A 26516-nucleotide genomic window follows, 5' to 3' on the forward strand; every position below is an offset into this window, starting at 1 on the left:
ATAACATGTAGCCAGTTCAGTTGTTGTGAGCCGGCAAACCAGCTCATAACGCTCGGAGCTGATTGCGCACAATTCTAGGTGATCGGGCTGTTTGGATTATTTGTTTAAGCTTTTGGTGCAGTTTTTGGCCTTGTGCCAGTGGTTAGTTCACTGGGGCAGGCAACTATCACCATCAGCTTGAATTTAAAGGGATATGGCTGCCTATGTGGACACATATTAAGGTCAATGTTGCACCACATGACTAAGGTTAAGATTAGGCTGTTTATCCAATTTCTGGCACAAAGCTAGCCAATGGCCAAAAGCATGCAATTTTATCTCCTCATTAGAATAATTATTCGAAGCTGGCTGCATGCCTTTGACCACGTGCAGGGAGCTAGCTTAACAGGAAGTGCAAAAGAATCTGGCCAACGGTTTTGATTTAAAGGGGTGTGCACACTTAAAGGTAAGTGGCAATATATGGGACAACTATTGTCAGCATTGTCAAATGTTTCAGCATTTACAAAGGTGTGCGCCAAGCTTTACCAAAACAAAAATCAGCCCCAAAAAGACAAAAAATAATCCATCAATAAAAACGTAGGTAAAACAATGTAGTCGAAAAGAAAAACTCTCCTGCCAAGCAAAATCTAAAGAGTGCTGTTCACTTTTAACAGCCTACTCCTGCAGACCAGGCCGTCCACATATGGCTGAACAAGTTTAAAATGGAATTGTTGCTCTGGTGGATCGTGTGTGTGAGAAAGCTACAAGATCCAGAAAAGGAACGATTGACATTAAGCCTTCAGGTATAAAGTAAGCACCTGTTTTTACGTTTTGAGTGACTGATGCAGACACCAAAATCCAGGCATTCTTCTTCATAATGAAACATGGCATGTTGATCATGCCATGATCTCACTGAATGGTTCAAAGGGCTGAATGGCCTACCCCTGCTCCTATTGCTTACGTTCTTATGTTCGTGGCCCAGATTTGGCTCAGTGCGCCTGATTTGCAAACTGTAATTGTTCCAGAATGTCCATATATTTTGTAAAAACTGTTACTTGTACCCATCAAGGCCCTGCGCTGCCAGCTGTAGTCTCGCAATGTCAGTCGTGTGTAAGCCAGCTGCAACAATAGTGGAATGAGGAGATCAGATGACAAAAATATATATAGAAACTAAGCTGGTTGACAGAGCAGAGACAAGATAGCTACAATGCTTTAGACACATTCAGCAAATGGCCATAGGTAGATTGTGTATACACCCAATGGTAAATTACATCAATGGCATCAAAAGAGAAAATCAACTTATTGCTTGTTTCATCAAAGAAACAGCCAGTGGGAGACAGCTGAGGCTGCAGATCATATAGGAGGGAGATAAGTGGTATGGGCTATCTTGAGACTTCCAGGTCAATGGCCTTAGACCAAAGATAGAAAGAGATGCTGACATCAATTACGCATTTTCACAATTTGCCATGGGCATAGTTTCACACATATACAAGATGATATATGTAGGGCTATTACATGCCTTGCATGCTGTGTGCGGTTGAGTGCATGTATAGGAGTTATGAGCATGTGCTAGATTTTATGCTCCCCCCTGTCCTGGTGGAGGGTTTGCATGCCATTGGCACTGTGCCCACCACCTGCACATCAGCCTCTGCTTCTGCCACAAACTTAACAGCAGTGGGGAAGGTGTTGGGCTGTCCACTGGCCCATGGGCCAGGCCAATTGAGTCCCTTAAATGGCCAATTTTTGCCCACTTAAGGGGCGCCTCCCACTAGAGCTGGGATTTAACTCATGGTGGGAGAGGCCCACCTCAAGCATCCAGCCCTGAAGCTTTCACTATGTGGGCTGGTGGCAGGCTAGGGAGCTGTCTTCTTAATAGCACCACCCCCCCCCCCCCACCCCCACCCCCCCCCCCCCCCCACCCTCCCCCCACCCCAACAACCGGCCTGTCCACCCCAGCCCTCTGCCATCTCACTCCCCTTGCTGGAGCCTGCCAATCTGACCCTGGAAATACACTCTGCATTTAACTTTCACTTCAGTACTTCATGGTTGGAAACTAGTAGCAATCCCATCAGTGGCCACTGCTCCTGGTGGCGCTGCTGGGACCAGAGAGTTGCCAACCTCTGATTAGCTGGCAGCTCTCTGAGGTCATTATGAAGACAAATTGCCACTGGGTGAGATCTACCTATAACTTCACAGCTCCCAAAAGCACATTGAATTGTTTAAGGAGTACCCGTTTTTAAAAAAATACAAGAAAAGACACTGACCAAAAATGAGTCACCTGCTGTCAGGGATTGTAAGTTAACATTTTCTGGAAAGTTATTATGTGAGTTGCACTGCAGAGCTGCTGACATGTTGCTAATAGAATTCCACACCTCAGGGTGTCAAGATCCACTTCAAAAAGCGACTTTTGAAAGGAAGGCATTAAAAATGCAAAGTACTGGACTTTAATCAATTGTAATTCCATCAAGACAGTGGGAACTGCTAATGAGCCAGATCCCCAACAGACATTCAAAACTCTCTGTGGAGGACAAAATAACCCCATCTCTTGTTGGTTTCTACTATCTTGAAATGTGTCAAGAGTTTGAGATAAAAGACCAAAAATGTGATTACTTGTTCTGCAACAATGATTGCAAGGCATGTTAATTGAATTCCTTCTTGGAATATATAGACAGGAGGTTTGAAAATGCTTTTGCCAAGTCAGAAACAGAGAAAGTTATCTGGAAAAACTGCTGAAGGGAGCAGTAAAGAATCTCTCTCCCTCTTGGCTCTCTGAAGCTAAGATTGATTCTAGCAAGATGCAGTTACCTGAACTTTAATTCCAGTATTTTAAAGGAAACCAGCTAACTTCAAACATCCGCAACGATCAACAACCTTCGCTTCAAAGACAAGCAAAGAACTTAATTGTATATTTTTTAACTGTTATTTGGAATCTAACTTTTATTGCTTCTGAGACCGGTGTTTGGGTGTCATTGAGTCTTTTATTATTTTTTCTCAGGTTTAGTAACTAAAAACCTTACTCTTTCTTTGACTCAAGAAAACCTGGTTTGATTGGCTCCTTATTAAAAAGTAAAGACTTTTGGATTGGAAAAGACATTTACAGGGAAAATAAATTTTAAAAATCCTTTGTTGCGACCAACTGAGGGAGCTGAATAAAGGAGAACCAGTTCACTCCTCCTCACCTAGTCATAGCAGTTGGGACTTCCTCTGAGCTGGAGGCATAAATCTCAACTTAAAGCAATCAATGCCCCTCCAAGTGTTAAGTGCCTGTGGGGTGAGTCAACAGAGCAGGGGTGAGTTCGTCCCTGACTTTTTCACCAGTGGGGAGGGAGTGAGAACCCTGTCACCCCATTAAATGCAGCCACTTATTTGTATGAGTTTATAAGCTTGTTACATGGGTGTACAAGATGCTATATGCATGTTTTTAAGGACATGTAAGGTACTGTGCAAGTGGTAGTGTAGGTGTATATGAGCATTGATTTAGCATTCTGGGAAAGATTGGACTACATATGGCCTTGTTGTGGATGCAGTCATAACAGTAGAATTGGGGAGAAGACTAGAATATGGTGAATTTTACTGTCTAGAATCCACCCCTTTATTTGCCTAGACTGTCAAATATTCAGCCCTGCTGGTTGAAGATGCTGGATGATATTTCTAAAATTGCCCAACTCCTCACTGAAGCTGAGCTGACTGTCTTCTGGACCCCACTAGAGCTGAACCAAAACAAAAATTCTTCAAAATCTACCACAATTTTTGATCTGTTGCCAGTAGCTAGCTGGCCAGTCTTAAGTAGCTGACATGGAAGTTGTCATAGTGCTCTTGGAGCGTCAGCCATGCCACCCGCTCAGGCTAACTGACCCCTTGTGCCCCAACTGAAATCCACCAGGCACTGATACTGCGGACAAGCACAACACTACCACTACTTAGAAACAAAGCCCAAGTCTGTCCCCAGTCACCCAAACAAGCTAATTTACTACCACAATCTATCATATATTGGATGCTACACTTTGCCTGCAATGTATATCAAGCTATTGAAACCAAAGTCTGCCTAAGCTAGAAGTACCCATCCCTTCCAGTTGGTGTCTTCTTTTAACTGGAAATTGATAGAGAATTAGTCATTTTCTTTATGCAGGAAGGAACTGCAGCTGTCCCTTGAACTGACCCGAGGGGTATGTTTGCACTGAAACTTAGTGACCCTGACAAAATGGAAGAACTGTCCCCGTTCTTGAAATGTTTTGCAGTCAGGCTGCAACAGGTTGCATAGTTTGTGAGATCTGATTGCACCAATTTACTTACGGTAGCAAAGACCAAAAAGTCCATCATTCCCAAGTGCCAGCACCAGAGTTTAATCATCCATACCCATCGCCTCTGAGGCCACAAAATATCTGCCGGCTGGTATATAAGGTGCTTGTTTGTATGATGTAGGTACTTATATGTGTATGTTAGTATGGGTATATAAGATGGCATGTGCTTGTCTGCATGGGACATCTGCAGTTCATCCCTACATGAAACCAATGCTCTATTTATAAGGGGAAGACTTCTCACTTTGAAGAAGAGAAGAGATGCTGTGTACACAGGTTAGCCTGAAATGGGACAGTATAACTGAAGAAAAATGAAGTAAAACTTGGGAGTTCAAGAGGAATGTGAGGTGGGACAGCCAGAAAAGAGGAGGTTGAGGTTAAAGAGCAAATGGTAGCCCAAAGATCAGAAAACTTAACTGAGGCACTAACCTTTTTGGGTCTGAAGAGAGGGATCATTGGCCATTGTGTCCCTCTAATAGGGACATTATTGGTTTGCATCCTTATCCCAAACTAGATTTTTATCCATACATTCCAACAAGGGAGGACATCAGTCTTACCTTCACCCACTACCCTACATCTTGCAAATGATAGCAAGTAGATGGAGATTGCAACCTGTATGATTTCCCGGCCTTCCACTTTGGATACTGCTGACCCCAGGGACTGCCAGAATAGAGGTGGCAATATTCATTGAGGCAGTGGTGAAGGGCCCAAGGCTGCTCTTTTTGGAGGGATACAGTAAAGTAGTAGCCACCTCTTCCTCTGCTTAGGCCCCACGTGGATACCACGGGCCTCAACTCAGATATCTGATTTTTTTGAGCACTTCTTTCACTTTAACTGACATTCTCTCTTCTGGTATCTTGCACCACCACAATTTTTTCTTCAGATCTCTCTTGGTGTTGGAGGTTCTGCCGAGAGCCTTCTCTATATGGATGATTACCTCTGACCCAGGAAAATAGACCAAGGTCTCAACGGAGTCAGGTCAGCAGAGAGAAGCACTGCTCTGTCCTTCGGATGGAGGGAAATCCAGGCAGTATGAAAATGCAATTTTCTAACATGTAAGACCATTTTCTTTCTGGGACTCCAAATGTAATTCCAATGTGGTGACATAATTGCATAAAAGTACATAAACATGCTTTCAACTCAATAGAAGCAATTGAAAAGTCATTGCTTGGAAACAAAAAAATATTTATATTTGTGGTTCCTTGGAGCGTGGTGCTGCTTTATATGCATTTTTGGCGCAACTCTAGATTTAAAACAAGTGTGGCACAAAATTATTCGCTGTGCTTTCCAATCTTCACCACAGTTGCTGTAATATGTGCATTGTACCCTTTTTAGTTATTTCCACAATGTGATGTCTGGGGTAATGCTGCTGTAAACTAGCTTTCCTACACTTCCTGCATCATTCCTTTAACATTGCTGCAAGTTGGTTAGGTGATGGTTTGTTTGTTACATATCTTTACACATACTTTCTACTCTTTTGAGGATTAGTGGGGAAGTGTTGCAAGGATTAGCAAGCTGATTATCAACTTGGTGAACTGCTTCATGAGCTCTCCCTCCGTGGCCAACAAGTCCTGGAATGGATTTTGAACCCAGAGCTTCTGCATTACTTACTGAGCCACAAGACCTCCAGCTCAGTCAAGTGATGAGGGAACATTGACAGGACTGTCTCATTTCTTTGTGCCACACAAGTATTGGGCAATGACCATCTCCAACAATGCAAGCGAACACCATCACCAGCAAGTTCCCCTCCAAGCCACACAGATCATCCTGACTTGGAAATATAATGCTGTTCATTCACTGTCACCGGGTCCATATCCTGGAACTCAATCTCTAACAGCACTGTAGGTGTGCCCACAACATATGGACTACAGCTGTTGAAGAAGTTGACTCGCCACCACTTTCTTGAGGACAAGTAAGGATGGGCAATAAACGCTAGCATTGCCAGCGACACTCACATCTGACAACAAATTGAAAAAAAAATCAGCTCTTGAATGTGTATGTCTTTCTTTGATGGGACAACAGATTGTACAATCCTTCATCGAGATCAATGGCCCAGTGTATGGCCCTTCTGGTTTTCCAGTTTCCTAAATTTGATCACAGAAGAATTGCAAGGGAATCGGTTGACCTACATTCCTGATTAGACAACTGATTATAAATCAGCCGTGATCTAATTGAATGGCAGAACAGACTTGAGGGGCTGAATGGCCTACTGTTACTATAATTAAGCATGGCCTGGACTAATGAGTTCACCATGCCAGCTGGGGGAATCTAATTTCAATTAATAAACCTGGAATAAAAAATGACAATGAAACTATCGGATTGCTGTAAAATAAACCATCTTATTGAGTAATGTCCTTTAGGGAAGGAAATAGGCTGCTTTTAACTGGTCTGACTAACTTATGACTCCGGAACCACAATGTGGCTGACTCTTAACTGCCCTCTGAAATAGTTTAGCAAGCTACTCTGCTGCATCAAACTGCTGGAGAAAACATGAACAAGAATAAAACTGGACTGACAATCTCAGATGGATCTAGGTACTGGAAACAACAAAGGTACACCTGCCCAGTGGTCCCTGCAAAGCCCTCATCAACAACATATGTGGAGGTGAGCCAAAATTGAGAGAGTTCCACAGACAAGCCAAGCAGCAGCCAGACATACTCATACCCACCGAATTGTACCTTATGCACTCAGCAGAAGTGATGGCAAAGTTATACACAGTCAGGAGGGAGTGGCCCTGGGACTCCACAACATTGAGCCCAGATCCCATGAAGGCTCAAGGCACTAGGTCATACAAACATATAAATTAGGAGGAGTAGGCCGCTCGGCCCTTCGAGACTGCTCCACCATTCAATAACCTTAACCCCACATTCCTGCCTACCCCCAATAGCCTTTCAACCCCTTGTTAATCAAGAATCTATCTAGCTCTGCCTTAAAGACTCTGCTTCCACCACCTTTTGAGGAAGAGAGTTCCAAAGACTCATGATGCTCTGAGAGAAAAAAATTCTCCTCATCTCTGTATTAAATGAGCAATCCCTTATTTTTAAACAGTGACCCCTAGTTCTAGATTTTCCTGGAAGAGGAAACATCCCCTCCACATACAGCCTGTTAAGAACCCCTCAGGATCTTAAAGGTTTCAATCAAGTTGCCTCTTACTCTTCTAAACTGCAAAAATGAGCAAAATATCCTCCTGCTGAATACCATCTACTGCCCTCCCTCAACCAATGAATCAGTACTCCTCCACGTTGAACACCACATGGAAGGGGCAATGAGGGTATCAAGGACACAGGGTGTAGACTGGGTGAGATGCTTCAATGTCCATCGGAAGGGTGGTTCAGTAGCACCACTGCTGACAGAGCTGGCTGAGTTCTGAAGGACATATCTGCCAATGGGACCTGGGCAAGTAGTGAGAGATAAAAACAAAAAAACTGCGGATGCTGGAAATCCAAAACAAAAACAGAATTACCTGGAAAAACTCAGCAGGTCTGGCAGCATCGGCGGAGAAGAAAAAAGTTGACGTTTCGAGTCCTCATGTCGAAGGGTCATGAGGACTCGAAACGTCAACTTTTTTCTTCTCCGCCGATGCTGCCAGACCTGCTGAGTTTTTCCAGGTAATTCTGTTTTTGTTTTGCAAGTAGTGAGAGAACCTGGTATCTCTTGTTAACTTACCTGTCGCAAATGCCTCCGTCCATGACGGTGTTGATAGGCGTGACTACTACACAGCCCCTGTGGAGACCAAGTTTCCACCCTCCATCATGAAGTGAGGCACTACCGCCATGATAAGTGGGTTAGATTCAGAGCAGGTCTAACATTTCAAAACTGGGCCTCATCAGCAGCAGAACTGCATTTAACAACAATTGCAACCACATGGCCTGACATATCCTGCACACTATCATTCCCATCACATCGGGAGACCAACACTGGTTCAATGAAGAACGCAGGAGGGCCACCAAAAGCAGCACCAGGTGTGCCTAAAAATTAGGTGCCAACCTGTTGAAGCTACAACATGGGATCACATGTATGTCAAACAGTGGAAATGGCATGTGATAGATGGAGATCAGCAATCCCACAACCAATGGATCAGATCAAAGCTCTGCTGTTCTGCTGCATCCAGTTGTGAATGGTGGTGGACAATTAAACAGCCAGCTGCAGGGTGAGACTTCATAAACATTCCCATCCTCAATAATGGGGGACCCCACCACATCAAGGCTGAAGTATTTGCAACCACCTTCAACCAGACATGCCAAGTGGATGATCCCTTTCGGCCTCCTCCTAAGTCCCCCAGCATCACGAATGCCAGCATTTAGCCATTTGGTTCACTTCACATTATATTAAGAAATGGCTGAAAGTATTGGATTTGAAAGGCTATTGGCTCTGATAACATCCCATCTGTAGTGCTGTAGACTTGTGCTCCAGAACTAGCCATGCCACTAGCCAATCAGTTCCAGTACAGGTACAACACTAACATCTACCCAACTACATGGAAAATTACTCAGGTATGTCCTGTCTACCAAAAGCAGGACACCACACCATCCCCCCACCTCTCCTTGCACCCCCCCACCACCACCTCAGTCTACTCTCAATGATCAGCAAAGTGATGGAAGGTGTCGTTGATCATGCACTTACTCAGCAATACCCTGCTTAATGATGCTCAGTTTGGGTTCTGCCAGGGTCACTCAGCTCCCGACCTCATTACGTTCTTGGGCCAATATGGATGAAAGAGCTAAATTCCTGAGAGCAACTGCCCTTCACATCAGGGCATCATTCGACCGAATGTGGCATCAAGGAGCCCCAGCAAAATTAAAGTCAATGGGAATCGGGAGAGAGCTCGCCAATGGTCGGAGTCATACCTAGTACAAAGGAAGACGGTGGTGGCTGTTGGAAGCCAATCATTTCAATCCCAGGACATCACTGCAGGAGTTTCTCATGGTAGCGTCCTAGAGCTTTCCTTTAACATAATGTCAGAAGTGGGGATGTTCACTGATAGGTGCACAGTGTTCAGTTCCATTCGCAACTTCACAACTCCACAGATGTTGAAGCAGCCTGGGCCCACATGCAGCCAGACCCAGGCAAAATCCAGAATTGGGCTGATAAGTGGCAAGTAACATTCATGCCATAAAAATGGCTATCTCCATAAATAGAGAATCTAACCATCTCCCCTTGCTGTTCAAGAGCATTACCATCGCTGAATCCCCCGCGATCAACATCCTTGGGATTACCATTGACCAGAAACTGAACTGGACTAGCCATATAAATACTGTAGCTAAAACAGCAGGTCAAAGGCTGGGAAGTCTGCGGCATGTAACTCACCTCCTGACTCCTCAAAGTCTGTTTACCACCTACAAGTCTTAAGTCAGGGTTGTGATGGAATATTCTCCACTTGTCTGAATGATTGCAGCTCCAACAACAGTCAGGAACCTCAACATCATCCAAGCTGAAGCAGCCCACTTAATTGGCACCCCATCCACCACTTTAAACATTCCTTTTCTCCATGGCTGATGCTCTGTGGCAGCAGTGTGTACCGTCTACAAGATGCACTGCAACTTGCCAAGGCTTCTTCAACAAAACATTCCAAACTCGCTGCCTCTACCACCTAGAAGGACAAGGGTAGAGGAACACCATCACTTGCAATTTCCCCTCCAAGCCACACACTATCCTGACTTGGAACTAACTCACCATTCCTTCACTGTCGCTAGATCAAAATCCTGGACTTCCCTCCATAACAGCGCTGTAGATGTATCTGCACCGCATGGACTGCAGAGGTTCAAGAAGTTGGCTCACCACCACCTTCTCAAGGGCAATTAGGGATGGGCAATGAATGTTGGCCTCGCCAGCGATGCTCGCATCCCAAGAAAAAATAAAAATAACTCAGGCAGCTGAGTGTCCAATGCAAAGTTGTTAACACTAAAATGGACCCGTCATTTGGTTGCCAGCGAGTGGTACTGTCTGCGAGCAGGTTCCTCATCCATGGTCACAAGCCACTACTTGCAGTACAATCACGCTCTTGGATAAGGGTGTCTTGTTTCTTATGGCTACATTTATTCTTCTCTCAGTTTAAGAAAGTCACATTATTCAGCTCCCATCTGTGCACACAATTATTGTGAAGGGTGTAGTGCCAAGCTTATCAGTATCAAAACAGTTTCCATTTAAAACTGCATTCTATTTTTTTGTCACAGCCTCCTTCTTTATTAATAGAATAGCTAGATTGGTACAAACATCACAGGGTTACCGAGACATTGGTTGAGGCCAATAGGTGAATATATTTAAGGGTGAGACAGTGAAAGGAATAGAAGGATATATCAATAGGATGGGATGAAGTAAATAGAGTCTTGAACTAATAATCTAAAAGAAAAATTACACCAGCATTATCAAAGAAACCTTTAGGCCAAACCACATAAGGAGATATTAGCACAAAAATAAAATATTGCAGATGCTGGAAATCTGAGATAAAAACAGAAATGCTAGAAATATCAACAGGACAGGCAGCATCTGACCTGAAGGGTCATCGACCAGAAACGTTAACTTCGTTTCTCTCCACAGATGCTTCCTGGCCTGTTGAGCATTTCCAGCATTTTCCATTTTAATTAAAGAGATATTCAGACAGGTGACCAAAGGGCTAGATTTTAAAGTGTTTCTTTTAAAGAAGGAGAGAGAAGTGGAGAAGTTTAGGTAGGAACTTCCAGAGCTTAGGGCCTCAGCAATTGAAGGTATGGCTGCCAATGGTGGAGCAAAGAAAATCAGGGATGAGCAAAAGGATAGAATTGGAGGAACGCAGAGATCTCGGAGCATACGGATGGAGGAGATTAGAGATTGGGGGCTGAAATTGGGATCTGTATCTCCCATTTTCTGGGCCAAATGAGGCCTCCATGTTGCATGTACGTATTGCTGACAAGAAGTTACTGGCTACCATATTTACAAAGGGGTATGCATGAGCACCTAGCCTGTAGAGCAGCCAGATCATTTCTCCAATCAGCATGTAATGTTGATTTAATAGCAGCACTTCCAGTTTGAAAGTCCATGGCTTCACTTAAGCTCACACAACTGAACACAGTTCAATGGCATGAAGGACATACCTGCCCATGAGCCTCCCTAAAAGTGATTGTGGGGCTTTCTGTGAAGCCTGGCACTGATGACCACGAGTGCTGCCCGAAGCAAGGTAGACAAACAAACCTCGAAGTCTCAAGCGAAGTGCACGTCGCTTATTTACAGTTGTGAAACACGATGGCATGATGCCTGGATGATCCAGCGTTGGGAGATGATTCTGGTGAGCAAGGCTTATATTGAGATGGTAAAGTATTGAAATTAGGTTCCTGACACGCAGCGGTGAGAAACACATGCTGCCATTGACGAGTCGAGCAGATGATTGCAAACTGGTTTCACGACAGCATGAAACGTATTTTTTGACCTTCTCACAATATTGTTCCAGCATCCCCACCACCCCCCCCCAACGCCTGCCAACAGGGCCGGAAAATTCCGGCCTTAATGTAATTGAAAACCATATGTCAGGTTACTATCTTTTAGTACACCTTGTGGTGTTCAACTTGATGCCTATTAAGAAAAGGCTAGCATGTTCCTTCCTATTGTATATGGCTCTCAAAGTACTACAGAGGGTCTATTTACATAGGCAGACAGATAACAGCCAGACAGATGCGTGAACATTTAACACAACGCTTGTCATAGATTTTCCACTCATTGGTAACTGAAATCAGAGAAGTGTAACGGGACGCGTTCAACTGATCAGCAGCACATGCTTGCTTGCTCTGCTTCCTCAATTGACAAAGTTCCCGGAATAAAGGAATCTGAGGCTTACCTTCTTTCTAGATTTACAGCAGCACAACTTGCTGCTGCTGCTGCCCATTCTCCAGACCTACTGCCTGTGAAAAGCCTGCTGTCTGTAACACTGGCGGCGAAACATTAAACCTTCAGCACTTTGTAACCCAATTGGTTTGAACTGAGCCCGGGTCTGCTTTTGGAACTTGTGGTGAGCAGTTAAGTGTTACCGTATTTCCTGTAGTGAACACACCCTCAGAAAGGTATAAAATTACTGAACTCCCATCTCTCCAGCCTTTAACAGACATGCAGCTTTAAACAAAACACTTAAGAGTCACGGAAGTGAAATGTTATTTTTGTCCTTTTGGGAGCAGAAATGTTTTCGAATAAATGTTAAAAATGTGGTTTATTTATTATACGACTCCAATTACAGAAAATGATAGTGGGGTGTGTCCTTTAGACCTCAGAAGGTGTCTGTGGCCGAAGATTAAGTCTGATGAACAATATGAAGGGTGTAGGGGATGTACTTCACTTTTACTGTTAAGAGCATGTGGTCAACGTCAATGCATACAGATCCAAAGGCTTAGTAAGGATTAGGAATTTATGGGTTAATATCAGATCAAAAATGATGTAACATTTAGAATAATGCAAATTGTCCTCTTACTGGAAAAGTACATAATCCAACAGTGGCCACAGAAAGGTTAAAGTTCAAATGATCTGGAATAAGGTCAGAAGTGGGGATGTTTTTTGATGATTGCACAGTGTTCAGCACCATTTGCAACTCCTCAGGTAGTGAAGCAGTCCATTTCGAAATGCAGCAAGGCCTGGACAACATGCAGGCTTGGGATCACAAGTGGCAAGTAACATTCGTGCCACACAAGTGCCAGGCAATGACCATATCCAACAAGAGGGAGAATCTAACCATCACTCCTTGACATTCAATGGCATTACCATTGCTGAATCCTCCACTATCAATTCCAGGATGTTACCATTGACCAGAAACTGAACTGGGCTAGCCATATAAATACTGGCCCGTAACATCCGAGCTCCCTAGCATCGCATTTGGAGGGTACCCCAAAGATGCGCTGGGGAATCCCTCTGGGAAGTTTCCAGGTAAGGATTTGCACAGCAATTGTCCAGAAGCGCACACTTCCTCTGGACAATTGCACTGCGCTGTGAACCATCCGAAAATGTGGTTTAAATGGCTAACTTCGGATGATTTCCGCTGGGGTTATGCCAATAGTTACTCAAAAAGTTAGAAGAATTAAAACCTCTTCTCACTTCTGAGCAACTATTGTAAAGACTCAGACCGACCCCACAGGACTCCCCCACACCACCCCCCCCCCCCCACCCTCCACATGGAATTCCCCCACCCCCACCGACCTCTGACATCCCCCAACCCCCACCCCCCTGACCTCTGACACCCCCAAACCCCCACCCCCTGACCTCTGACATCCCCCCACCCCTCACCCCCCTCTGACATCTGCCCGACTATTCCCCACCTCGCCCCCCCCCCCCCCGCCCCAACCACAGACCTCCAACCAACCTCGGATTTCAGGTAGGATGAAGCTGTTGGAATTGGACTCCCAGAAGCTACAGTGAAGGTGCATGGGGTGGTGGTGGATGAAAGGTTGGTAGAGCGGGTGGTGGTGAGCAGAAAGGGAGTGGGGGGTGAATGGGCATGGTGATAAAAACACAGCAGTATGAAATGAGATCTCTGGGAACAAATACCACTGCAAGTAAGAAGGGAGTGAGTCTGAAAGGGAAGCTGCAGGTGAAGGGGAAATGGTGCAAGAAATTTACAGGAAGTTGGAGGTGAGGGGAAGAAAAGAGACTTCCTGTGGTGGGAAGTTGATATTTGAGTTGGGTTTGGGGCAGTTGCCATCAGAATATTGTGGAAAGTGAAGGAATTTGAAAAAGATATAAGAAATAACTGAAGAAAGTTGAAAACATATAAAATGTTAGCCATTAATAAGGAAAGGGACCCAAGCATTTACCTCCTCAGTGCACTAGAGTGGCAGTTTGTTAATGCAGCGATGATTCCATGGTATTGTTGGACTCTTCTGTGTTCTTGGAGTGGAGAGATAAACTCATTTTAAATGAAAATACACAGGCACAGTTCTTCCCTCCATACAAAAGATACCATTATTTCAATAAGGAGCTAGTTTAAAGTGTCAAATATGAACTCCAGCATGTGACTGCAATTTTGTATTTCTGTGATCCACAGATGATTGGTTTTATGAAAGCTCTTTTGACTAAAGAGACTGCATGAATAAAACACTTCTTTGGGAGGCAATGGCTACATCTGAGGAAGCACAAGAATAAAAAGGCACATTGAGCAAAGTGAAAAACATTCTGAAGAAAAGTTCCATGATTTTAATCACTCTGATGGTGATCTCCTTCATGCATCTCAAAAGTTGTGTAAAATATTTATAATGCTTAGAATACTCTAAATGCTAGCCCCTCAAAAGCCATGCAAATATTTTGAAGGAGGAATTTTTTTTATTGTGTGGTATCTTGGGCCCATTGTGCAGCAACATAGAACTTGAGGCAAATTAGGGAATGCTGTTGAAGTGTTATCAAACTTGGCTTTTAAAGAGGAGAGATCCCAAGCAATTGAAGTTCTGCAGTTTTGATCAATGAGCAATAAATTTTGATTTCAATGCAATGAAAATGTTGGGATAAAGTAGAGCATTCCCAAAGTTTTCAGCTAATCCATTAAAGGCCTATCCTTAATCATAAGATCTGAATTGGGGCTGTCTGATGATGATTCTACAGTGTCCTGCGCCATTCCCAATTCCTCTAGTTGTGAAACATCCCGTGTCAGCTGTCAGCAAGACCTGGCCAACATTCATGCTTGGGGTGAAAAGCAGCAGGTATCATTTGAGCCACAGAAGTGACAGGCAATGAACATAACCCACAAGAATAGCCCCAACCACCTCCCTCTGACCTTCAACAACAACACCTATGCTGTGTAACTGCCATCAACATCCTTGAGGAAGGGGGTTTGGTGGGGGGATAATGGGGTCACTATTGACTATAAGATTAACCAGCTATGTCAGCAACAAATCTACATGATCAGGGAAGAGGAATGAGTGACTCACCTCCTGACCCCTCAAGGTCTTTCCATCATCTACAAGGATCAGGTTAGGATTGCAAATGGAACAAGAGAAGAGAGAACTCAATAGAGTGCATACATCTGCCACACTGTGTTAACTCAATGTTATTACAATTATGCATTTCTTCCTTGATCTTTTACCTGCCTGGGTGATGCTCTATAACCAAATAAAAAGAAATATTTTTATTAAGGGCGTCCAGCTCAGTGAGGAGACTTCAGACAAATCCATATGCAACAACCTGCTCTGAAAGCTCTGCTCACATACTGACAGCTATGAAAATTCCACCACAGCAGCTGGGACAATTCAAAACATTCTAAAACAATCAACAACATTCTAAATAAAACAACCCACAACATTCTTTAAAAAAAATCCATCAATGCACCCTATCTCCCAATGTTAACGGATTCTTTATAATATTCCGGATCCCGATTCATACCTTCGCCAATAGCTCATCAGTTCTACCTTGTGCCATACCATATCGATTTACCAAGTTTCAGTAGAAATTCGTTCATTAGTTTCCGAGATATATTGTTAACAAACAGACAAACAAACTAACAAACTGTGGCGAAAATATTACCTCTGCCCACCTTCAGCGGCAGAGGTAATAATCACCAAATATTTGATTGGATGCAACTGAAACAACACAAAAGAAGCTTAACCCCATCTAGGACAAAGTGGTGTCCCTAACTGGCTCTCCTGCCACTGGACTCAATATTCAATTTCTTCATCAATGGTGTACTGTGGCTGCAGTGTGCATTAACTTGAGTATTACAATGAATTTTTAGCACAGAAACAGGCCATTCAGCTCAACAGGCCCATACAGTGCTTATGCTCCACATGAACCTTTATGGCAACCAGAGACCTTGTCCTTTCATTGTGGCCTAAAATGTGCTTGAATATTTCTTGTAAATACTAAAATATTTTTAAGATGCTATCTGCCCGGTATCAGTGTTGAACACCCTTCTGTTCCAATTTGAGCCATCTCTAAACAAGATGTATATTCTGTAAGTAGGCCCTTTCCCCCTTTAACCTACTGTACGTAGTGAGAAGTATGGAGTATGCATCAGGTCAGAAAATCCATCATGTGCAGTTGGGTTGCACTAGAAGTATCTCCACATATCTCTCTGTGGTAGATGGAGGAACACCACACTGATTGATTTTGGGTGGAATTTTATGCCCGTGGGATTTTACAGTCCTGTCGAAGTCAATTGGACTTTTGAATAGCTCGCCACATTTTATGGCTCCATCTCCACTGTGACAGCACCATAAATTTCCGCCCTATGTATTTCAGAATAGGTTATATATTGTTTGTTATCAAAAAGAAATTTACACAGAAGCCAAATAAACTAGCAGATACTGTAAGAAAATCATGTTTTTTTCACTTTATTTGTTTCCAGACAATATAAGTTACGAAGATTTAACATTAACTTATGAACATGAGCCTGTCTTAAAAGATTTCATTTGATGGGCCAAATGGCTTGCTTATGCCCTGTATCTTTCTATGATTCTCATGGGGCTGAATTTCACAGATGGAGGGTGTGTATTGCTCAGCCCCCACACAACCCCCATTACAAGAAATGGCTGGTAGCCAACGGATCCCAAAAAAAAGCCCACCTCACAGCGATAATACACTGCTGGCAAGCCAAGCAGGCTGAGGGTGGGGCTTCCACCACTCAGTGGGAGGAGGTCCCGCTCTCAAGGGCTGCCGGCCAATCAGATTGGTCAGCAGCTCTAGCAGTCCCAGTATTGCCAAAACCAAGTAGTGGGCACTGCTGGGCATGCAAGAATCTCCACAAAGAAGAGAGGACAGTCACTGGAGCCAGTTATGCGGGGCTTTTTTGAGCAGGAAAGGTTCAGGCATCCCAAGGAGGCATGTGGGGTGTGTGGGATGCATGTTTTGGAGGCAAGACGGAATAAAAGTGGGGGTGGGGGGGTAACATCTCGGGGGGGGGTGGGTGGTGTACAAATGTCAACCTCAGAATGCTGTGACCCTCCCCCCACTTCCTTTCCACAGTTACAAAAATTATTTTCAAAAGCGGGCTCCTCACTCCCACCTGCCTGTCCATGCCAACCACTTTATGGCATGGGCAGCATGAAATATGAATCAGTTGGCTTGGTACCAAGCTCAGTTGCCCGTTAATTAGGTATTTCAGCGCTTGCCCACTCACTGTATTCTGGAGATTGGGTTGGGGGTGGGTGAGAAATGGGCTAATGGGCTTGGCACCCTTCATATTTTATGTGCCCCCTGCCAAAAGCACACCTGACAGTGGGCCATAAAATCCACCCCCCTATGCATATTAACCCCACTATGTATTGAACACTACAAAATAGGAAGCTGAAGAATATTCAGTGCCTTCAGCTCTGAAGAAGAACCATATGGACTCGAAACGTTAATTGTTTCTCTCTCCACAGATGCTGCCAGGCCAGCAAAGTTTTTCCAGCATTTTCTGTTTTTATTTCAGTGCCTGTCTAGGCTATTTGCCTTTCTTTTCCTTGATGTCCAAGCTGACATAATGGAAGATAATATTAATCAAAACTGCCTGACCTTGAATGACTTCCTGCAGCAACAGATCAGAGGCAAAAGGAACTTGCAGATCTCAATAACTTCAACAAAACAATGATCCTAGCCAAATAACACTTGATATAATTAGATTCAGATCCCAGACAATTTTTTTCTATTCTCCCCTTTTCATTCAGAAACCAATTACTTCTCTTTTTAAAAACACACTAATTAGCTGATATATAGCCTGATTTTAAATCCTAATGCCCTAACCTGACTGAAAACAATATGAGAAGGCAAAGCACAGCAATATTTTATGATCTGATTCAGAGCAGTGTCTTCTATCTGTCACTGCCTCAAGTTTCCATAAAAACATCAGCTGATCGATGTGGATGACATCCTTATTTTCCAAAGAGGATCCATCTGGAGTACAGAGCACAATCTTTGTTTCCTGTTTTCTATGCCTGTGTGTTGAGCTTATCAGAGTCTGTCGCTGGCAAGCACATTGAGACAATTTCGCCCTCCAGCTCCAATTCGTGTAGAATTACGCATCAACGCAGTCCGCAAACCCTTACCTGAAATCTCTGAGGACGAGATTATAATTTCATAACAAACTGTTCAAGTGGGGCTGATCTTCTTAAGGGAGAAAAGGTGGAGAGGAGATTTGGTAGATGTGTTCAAAATCCTGAGGGGTCTATGCAGAGTAGATAAGGAGAAACTGTCCCCGTTGGTGGAAGGTTCAAGAATCAGTGGACGCCAATTTAAGGTTAATGGCAAAAGAATCAAAGTGGCAACATGAGGAAAAAGATTTTCATGCAGTATAATGGCCAGCATCCGGAATGCACAGCCTGAGATTGTGATGGAAGCAGATTCAGTTCTGACTTTCAAAAGGGAATTGGATAATTTTCTGAAGAGAAAACAATTGCAGGCTGTGGGGAAAGGGCAGGGGAGTGAGGCTAACTGAGTTGTTCTTGCAGAGAGCTGGAATGAACATGATGGAGCAAATGGCCTATTTCTGCACTGTAACCATTCCATGATTCTAAACATGATCTTCATTAGAATGTACTTTCTGTACACATTTTGATCCATTGTAAGATCTGTATACATGCACCATGTCATCTCCTGGTGCTCTGCATCCTTTGTAAAAGTATGGCATTATTCTCTTTCTGTGCATCACTCATTCTCAATTAACATCCTGTACCTCTTTATCCTTTATTTGAGGTTCAACATCTTCAGTGAATTGAGAATGCTGATAATGTGATGGTATAGGTATTGTTGGCTGTCCTGATGCACACTTTACTAGTGCCAACTATAGTGACATGACATTTTACAGTGTCTTGCAACTCCAGGACTAGAGGATGACATACAACTAGAAACAGTAATTTACACTTCTGTGAAGAAAGATTATGAGATTTTCAGGCTATGTGAGCAGGCATATTACTGTCACACGAAAATTGAAATTACTTTTTCAGCAAAAATCAACATGAACCATTCAATGTTTTCTGGTAAGTTAAAGGGACACAACATGATAACCGAGGTCAGTGATTTGGGTAATGATAACAAGAGGGTAGCAGGAAGGGCCAGAGTGCACTAGCAAATAAGGCTAGGATCAGAAAGATGTTGTAAAGATAGAATTAAAGACTGTACCTGAATGCGCACAGCATACATAACAAAATGGATGAATTGCTAGCACAAATGGAAATAAGTATGTATGACCTGATAGCCATCACAGAAACAAGGCTGCAAGGTGACCAAGGCTGGGACCTGAATATTGAGGGGTATTTGACATTTTGGAGAGGCAGTAAGCTAGGAAAAGGCTCTGAAAAAGGGTCATACAGACTCAAAACGTTAACTCTGTTTCTCTCTCCACAGATGCTGCTAGACCTGCTGAGTTTTTCCAGCATTTTCTGTTTTTGTTTCAGATTTCCAGCATCTGCAGTATTTTGCTTTTAGCTAGGAAAAGGTGGTGGAGTAGCTCTGTTAATTAAAGATGTCATTTGTACAGTAGTGAGAGATGACTTTAGCTCAGAAGAGCAAGATATAGAATTATTTTGGGTAAGAGATAAGAAACAGGAAAAGTAAGAGTTCACTTGTGGGACTAAAAGTAGTTCCTAACAGTTGTTACACTGTATGGCAGAGGATATAGGAATAAGTGAATGTGATGTGTAAGAAAGGAGCTGCAATAATCATGGGTGATTTTAATCTACATGCAGATTGGGTGAATAAAATTGGCAAAGATAGCCTGGAAACTGAGTTCATAGGATGTATTTAGGACAATCTTTTAGAGCAGTATGCTCTAGCACCAACCAGGGAACAGCTATTCTAGACCTGGTAATGTGCATTGAAACAGGATTAATCAATAACCTCTTGGTAAAGGAGTCTCAAGGTGACAGCAATCATAACATGATAGAATTTCACATTCAGCTTGAAGGTGAGAAATGTTGGTCTGAGACTAGTGTTTAAACTTAGATAAATGTAATTATAAGGGTGTGAAGGCAGAGTTGGCTAAAGTGAACTAGGAAGCTAGACTAACAGGCAATATAGTAGAGCTGCAGTGGAAAACTTTTAATGAGATAATTAATAACACTCAGCAAAGATTTATTCTAGCAAGAAAGAAAGTCTCTTTGAGAAGGATCCATCACCCTTGGCTAAATAAGAAAGTTAAGGATAGTATCAAATTAAAAGGAACACTGTGCAATGAAGGTTAGTGGTTGGTCAGAAGATTGGACAGGTTCTGAGACCCAGTAAAGAATGACTAAAAAAATGATCAAGAGGGAGTAAGTAGAGTATGAGAGAAAGCTAGCGAGAAACATAAAAACAGTAAGTGTTTCTACAAGTATTTAAAAAGGAAAAGATTAACTAAAGTGAGTATTGATCCTCTAGAGAGTGAGTCTGAGGAATTAACAGTGGAAAACAAGGAGATGGCAGAAGTGTTGAACAGGTATTTTGTGTCTGTCTTCAGTGTGGAAGACTTAGAAAACTCAAGAGGTGAACAGAAGGGTGGAGCTTAAGGCAATCACCATCACCAGGGAAAAGGTATGGGAAAACTAGTAGACCTAAAGGCTGACAAGTCCCCAGGACCTGATGGCCTGCATCCTTGGGTCTTTAAAGAAGATAGTAGGTGCATTGATTATAATCTTCCAAAATTCCTTAGATTCTGCAAGAGCCCCAGCAGATTGAAAAATAGCACACAAACATACGAACAAGGAACAGGAGTGAGCCATTTGGACCATTGAGCCTGCTCCGCCCTTTAATAAGGTCATGCTGACCTGACAGTAACCACAAATCTGCATTCCCGCCTACCCCCAATAACATTTCACTCCCTTATTAATCAAAAGTCTATCTAGATCTGCCTTAAAAATGTTCAAAGACTCTGCTTCCACCACCTTTTGAGGAAGAGAGTTCCAAAGACTCACGATCCTCTGGGAGAAAAAGATTTACCTCACCTCCATTTTAAATGGGCAACCCCTTATTTTTAAACAGTGACCCCTAGTTCTAGATTCTCCCACAAGAGGAAACACACTCTCCACATCCACCCTGTAAAGACCCATCAGGGTCTTATGGGCAGGATTTTCCCTGTTGGCAGGCAGGGGGGCGGGGCGGGGCCCACCCACCGACACATAAAATGACACGCGGTGACATCAGGCGGAACTCTCGACGTCACTGTGCCTCATTTAAATTTTCCAGTAGGCGGGGATGTGGCAAAATCAGCTGTGCGCCCACCGACCTGTCAATGGCCAATTGAGGCCTTTGACAGAGTAATTAAACTAAATAATGGACCTGTCGGTCCAATATTAAGGTTGGCGGGCAGGCCAGGAGCTCCGGTGGGAATTAGAAAAAGCATGAAACCTCATCCACGGGTGGGATGAGGTTTCATGTAGGTTTTAAAAAAATTTTAATAAAGTTTTCATGAAAATTATGGGCATGTCCCAACTCATGTGACAGTGTTATATGAGGGAACATGTCAGTGGAATTTTATTTTCCTATTTTTAGCTACAGAGAATTTCGCCTATCCCCCTGACTATACTGTCCCCTACGACCACAATATTACTATTTACTGCCACCCTATTTACTGACTTCTTGTATCATGGTGCCATGGTCAGTTTGCTCAGCTACCTTGTAGCCCCGGCTCTCATCCATGTAAGCTGCAAGAGCCTCGAACCTTTTGGACAATTACAAGAGCTGAGGCTCTACCATTTCTACCTTCTTGGCCCCCTTACCTGTCTCACTCATTGTCACACCTTTCCACCTCTGACCAAATCAGAGAGGTGTATCCTAAGGGGTCTGACTGTCTTCTGAGACAAAGTTTCCAGGTAACTTTCTCCTTCCCTGATGTATCACAGTGTCTGAAGCTCGGCCTCCAGCTCATTGACTCTGAGCTGAAGCTACTCGAGCTGCAGACACTTACTGCATATGTGGTTGCCGTGGATCACAGTGAAATCTACCGGATCTCACATACTGTAGCCGCAACACTTCACTGCCCTGCCATCCTTATTATGTGTTAACTAATTTATTTTTTGTTAGTTAATTTATAATTAATAAACCCTACCATTACTAATACACTTTCACACTGCTAGTAAACACTACTACTACTAATAAAACCTTATTAATAAATTCAATTGTTCAGGTTGAAATTCTTCATGTGTGAACCCAGATAATGTGTTGGCAGACTAATTTTACTGTTGAAGGCATCTTGGTCAAATTCAATGTTGTTTTCAGGAAATTCCATCTGTAAACTGTCAGGTAAATGCCTTAAAATGTATAAATAGATTAAAAAAACTCAAAGCAAATAGCTGATGAGAATTTGCAGACTTTGAAAGCAGAAATTTGCCAAACGTATGCGTCACTGGAAAGGGATCAAGAAGGATGACTGAACAATCCTTAGTTCTACTGCTCTTCGGTCCCTGCAGTTATCAGCTAAGTCAGCAGAAATCAGGGTTGAACCTGCAGCTTTTCTGTTATATATGGGTCAATGCTCCAGTTATCTGACAAATTACTGAGGAGTGTTAGAAAACCTTCAATGCTTTCTATAAACTATATCAGAAATATGTGCTATCCTTGCATTCACAGAAATCCAGGGGAGAAGATCTCCGCCACACCTTCTTCTGAGGTGTTCACTTTTCTTGTGTCCCAGGTTTCTGATGCGGGATGCTCTCTTTATCTTCAATTTTTCACATCGTTGAATGTCCTGCAGCTATCCTTTCAACCCTAGACATACTACTCAATCTCCTTGCAAAGTTCAATAACCAAGAAAATTGCAAGCGCTGGTAATTGTAAGTAAGAATGAAAAATTGCTGAGAATACAAAGTAGTCAGTGTCTGTAAAGGGAAAGGAAGAACTTTGTAATACTTACTCGATAATCTGTTTATGTGATGTTGGTTGAGGGATAATCTTTGACCAGGATGCTGCAGTGGTTCAAAATATTAGCATGGGATCTTTTACATCCACTTGCAAGGATAGACAGGGCGTCGGTTCAACATCGCAACTGAAAAATGGCACCTCTGACAATGCAGCACTCCCTCGGTACTGTATGTGAGTGCTGGCCATCGATGTGTGCTCACCTCTCTGCAATATTGCATTGGGACTCCTGTACCAGAGGCAGGAATGCTACCACTGAACCATGGCTGACAATGGGAAAGAGAAAGACAGATGCTGGTGTTTGTACCCTTTGACATAATCAGAAAAAGGCCCAGAGGTACAAACTAGCAAAAGACAAACTTAAGACCAAGTTTGGCTTCACCCAGAGTCACCTCAGATGGACTGAACCCCCTGATAGAGTAATGGTGAGGGATGACATGTTCTATTTTAAACTTAAATATATACAGGACAAAAATTTCCTTAGTTGTGATAAGCATCAACCTTGCTTTAGTTCAGCAACCACCATAATTGCAATGGATTTAATCTATTTTCTAAGCCAAGTGAAGTCTAAACCATTCAGACTCCTTTCTCATGATGAAGTCCAATCGACAGCTGGATTTTGAAGAGCCAACCCTTTTAACTCAATTTTTGCTGGACTCACTTAGCAGTGCATATCTTTTATATTTCTCTTTCCCTTCTACATTCCTTAAGGCTGCGTAAGTAAGAGTTAATTATCACATCCACTGTTAGCTGGCTGCAGTATTATGGAGAATATGGGAGTTAGCAATGCATCCTTATTGATAACAGGGTGCGGAGCCAGTGTGTTCTGAACTTTAGTTTGTCTTAGTTACCAGGCCTCAAGACAAGTGATAGTTTCTATTACAGAAATCAAGTTTTTGAAATCATGTGAATTGGTTAGTATAACATTACAACCTGGCAAAGTTGAGTAACTCCATGTGCAGGAGACTATTTAAAGCAAGTTTATTTGACCTATGCTCTTGTAGAGTGATAATAAAGATAATTACCACTAAGAGATTGGCATTACCAGAAACATAAATGTAGCTCCCTTGATTAACACAAAAACATAAGGAATAGGAGTAAAAGTAGGCCATTCAGCACCTTGAGGCTGCTCCAGAATTCAATAAGATCATTATTCAGCAAGTTCATGTAAATGTTACGGCAATGTGGAACAGAAAGATTCCAGGCTTGATTCTCAGTCAGTGATTAAATGATCGGATCTCAGCCAGGCCGCAGTTGGAGTGGCATAATATGGCCATAACAGCATCTTTAGGGTGTTGCTAATGCATTGTGATCAAGTGGCTGCCCTACAGTGCTTCCTTTATTATTTTTCTTGGATTCCTTGCTAGTTTCAAAGGAAATATTTCTATGTGCAATACTAGTATGCGTCAGTTTTTTTTGATTGAAGGCCAGAACCATTCACGATGGTTCCAGTAATGATGTACCAAGATGATGTCACCTGCTGGAATAACAAGGATAACGTTCCCATTAATGGTGTTTGCTGTGATGACACCAGTGCTTAGTGATTCCGTCCTATTTGTAAGTGTATGACATGGGACTTCCATGGTGAAGTCAATGAAAAGAAAGATCAGACACAGTGTGTAACACACAACTGTTTAGCTACTGCCCATTTTGTACGATTGTCAAGGGTGAATTTCAGTCCCTTATGTCTTTTTAAGGCATCTCACCTCTTAATTGAGGTTGAAAGATGCCTACCAAAATGTTAGGTAACCATCCAAATAGATTGGTTGAAAATTGGTTCCAGGTTGATGAAATGAAGAAAACTATTTGGCCTATTTCAATTCATCTACTCAGTGAGACCCAAATATTCCCTCATGTGCCATCTAATTGGTTTGAAAATGATTCCAGGATTTTTACCTCCATTACTGTACCTGAAAGGTTATTCCAAATGTTGATTACTCTACGTGAAAAAAATTTCCTGACATTAATCCTAAAATTACCTTTTGCTAAACCTCTGTGCTCACATTCAACTCCTGCAATTTAATTAGAAGTAATAGTTGGAACTTATGTTTTCATTCCCATGAGAATTGTACATACGACAAGAAGGCTACTTCTCAAATACTTCATTTCCAGGCTGAAAAGCCCAGCTTCTCCAATCTTTCCTCATCACCCAAACCCTTGAGATTAGAAACCTGTCTCATGGCTCTTCTCTGCACTGCCTCCAGCACTTTAAGATTTTCCCTATTGCGGGCGGGCTGGGCAGGAGCAGGTGGGGGTGGGCGCACAGCCGACTCTGGCGTGAGCCGGCCAAATGAAATATTGCGATGGCACGCGATGATGAGGGGCGCACGCCCACCATTGTCGCACGTCATTTTATGCGTCAGTGTATCAAGCCCACTCCCAGAAAATTCTGCCCCAGAAGTTGTACTCAAGATGTGGTCCGAAAAGAACACTATACTATTCAATCATGATATCATATGGCTTTCCATCATGACTTCCTCTAATTTTATATGAAAATAAACAAGTAACCTATGCTCATCCATTTCCGGATATTTGCCTTTCTTTCCTTTTCTCTTTCCTCACATTTTAACCAATATATTCTATTTTTCTCTTTTTTCAATGTATTACAAGCCTAACTTTTTCTATGAATATGCTCCCACTAACCAATGTGAATAGGACCAACTTTACAAAATTTGCATTTTACCTAGACAATGATATAGAGTCACCTAAATGTACCATAACTAAGAAAATGGTTGATAAAGATTGCATTGATAGGTCTCACTACCTGGTAATGCCCATCTCCATTTTCCACATTTTTTAAGGGCGCTTCAAATAAAACCAAAATATGGCCTGGTCTTGACTGGAGTTAGATTCTCAGAAATAGATATGCTTTTGGAACAAGTGTCTGAAGCTTTAAGACAAATTCTGGGGAAATATTCATTTCCAGTCATTTTCAAGGCACCAATGGGACATTCAGCGGGAACACAAAAATTGGAGGATGCAATGGTTGGCAGCATTTCAAGACCATTTAGATATGGGCGCGAGTATCAATACGAAAGAAGAATCATGGACAAAAAAGAAATGAGGGTTTTGGTAGCTCTAACAGATGACAGGAATCGGGTAACTATGGCAGGAGAATGAACCCAGGAATAACCAAGGAATGGTAAACAGATGTTTCAGATGTAGCTCAAAATATCACTATGCTATGAAGTATAATGTGGATAAGTGTGAAGTTATCCAATCTGGTAGAAAAAACAGGATGGCAGAGTATTATTTAAATGGTGATAGGTTGGGAAATGTTGATGTACAAAGGGACCTGGGTATCCTTGTACACCAATCACTGAAAGCAAGCGTGCAGGTGCAGCAAGGAGTTGAGAAGGCAAATGGTATGTTGGCCTTCATTACGCGAGGACTTGAATACAGGAGCAAGGATGTCCTGCTGCAGCTGTACAGGGCTTTGGTGCGACCATGCCTGGAGTATTGTGTACAGCTTTTGATCTCCTTACCTAAGAAATGATA

At 42.8% G+C, this 26516-nt stretch overlaps 1 protein-coding gene and 1 long non-coding RNA gene across 2 annotated transcripts in view; one reads left to right on the forward strand and one right to left on the reverse strand.

The window, feature by feature from the left end:
- LOC121281079 (coiled-coil domain-containing protein 69-like) overlaps positions 1–12354 on the reverse strand; it is a 53230-nt gene extending 40876 nt beyond the window's left edge. The window contains exon 1 of the mRNA XM_041193718.1: positions 12082–12354. Within this exon, the coding sequence (XP_041049652.1) occupies positions 12082–12129 (48 nt within the window). The 5' untranslated portion in view covers positions 12130–12354. The remainder of the gene's footprint in view (positions 1–12081) is intronic.
- Positions 683–16527, forward strand: LOC121281080. Its single transcript, XR_005943807.1, has 3 exons — positions 683–786; positions 5158–5329; positions 14269–16527. It is a non-coding gene; the product is annotated as an uncharacterized LOC121281080 (long non-coding RNA).
- Positions 16528–26516: the final 9989 nt, after the last annotated feature.

This window comes from Carcharodon carcharias, chromosome 8 (genome assembly GCF_017639515.1).
Source record: "Carcharodon carcharias isolate sCarCar2 chromosome 8, sCarCar2.pri, whole genome shotgun sequence".
NCBI classification, from domain to species: domain Eukaryota; kingdom Metazoa; phylum Chordata; class Chondrichthyes; order Lamniformes; family Lamnidae; genus Carcharodon; species Carcharodon carcharias.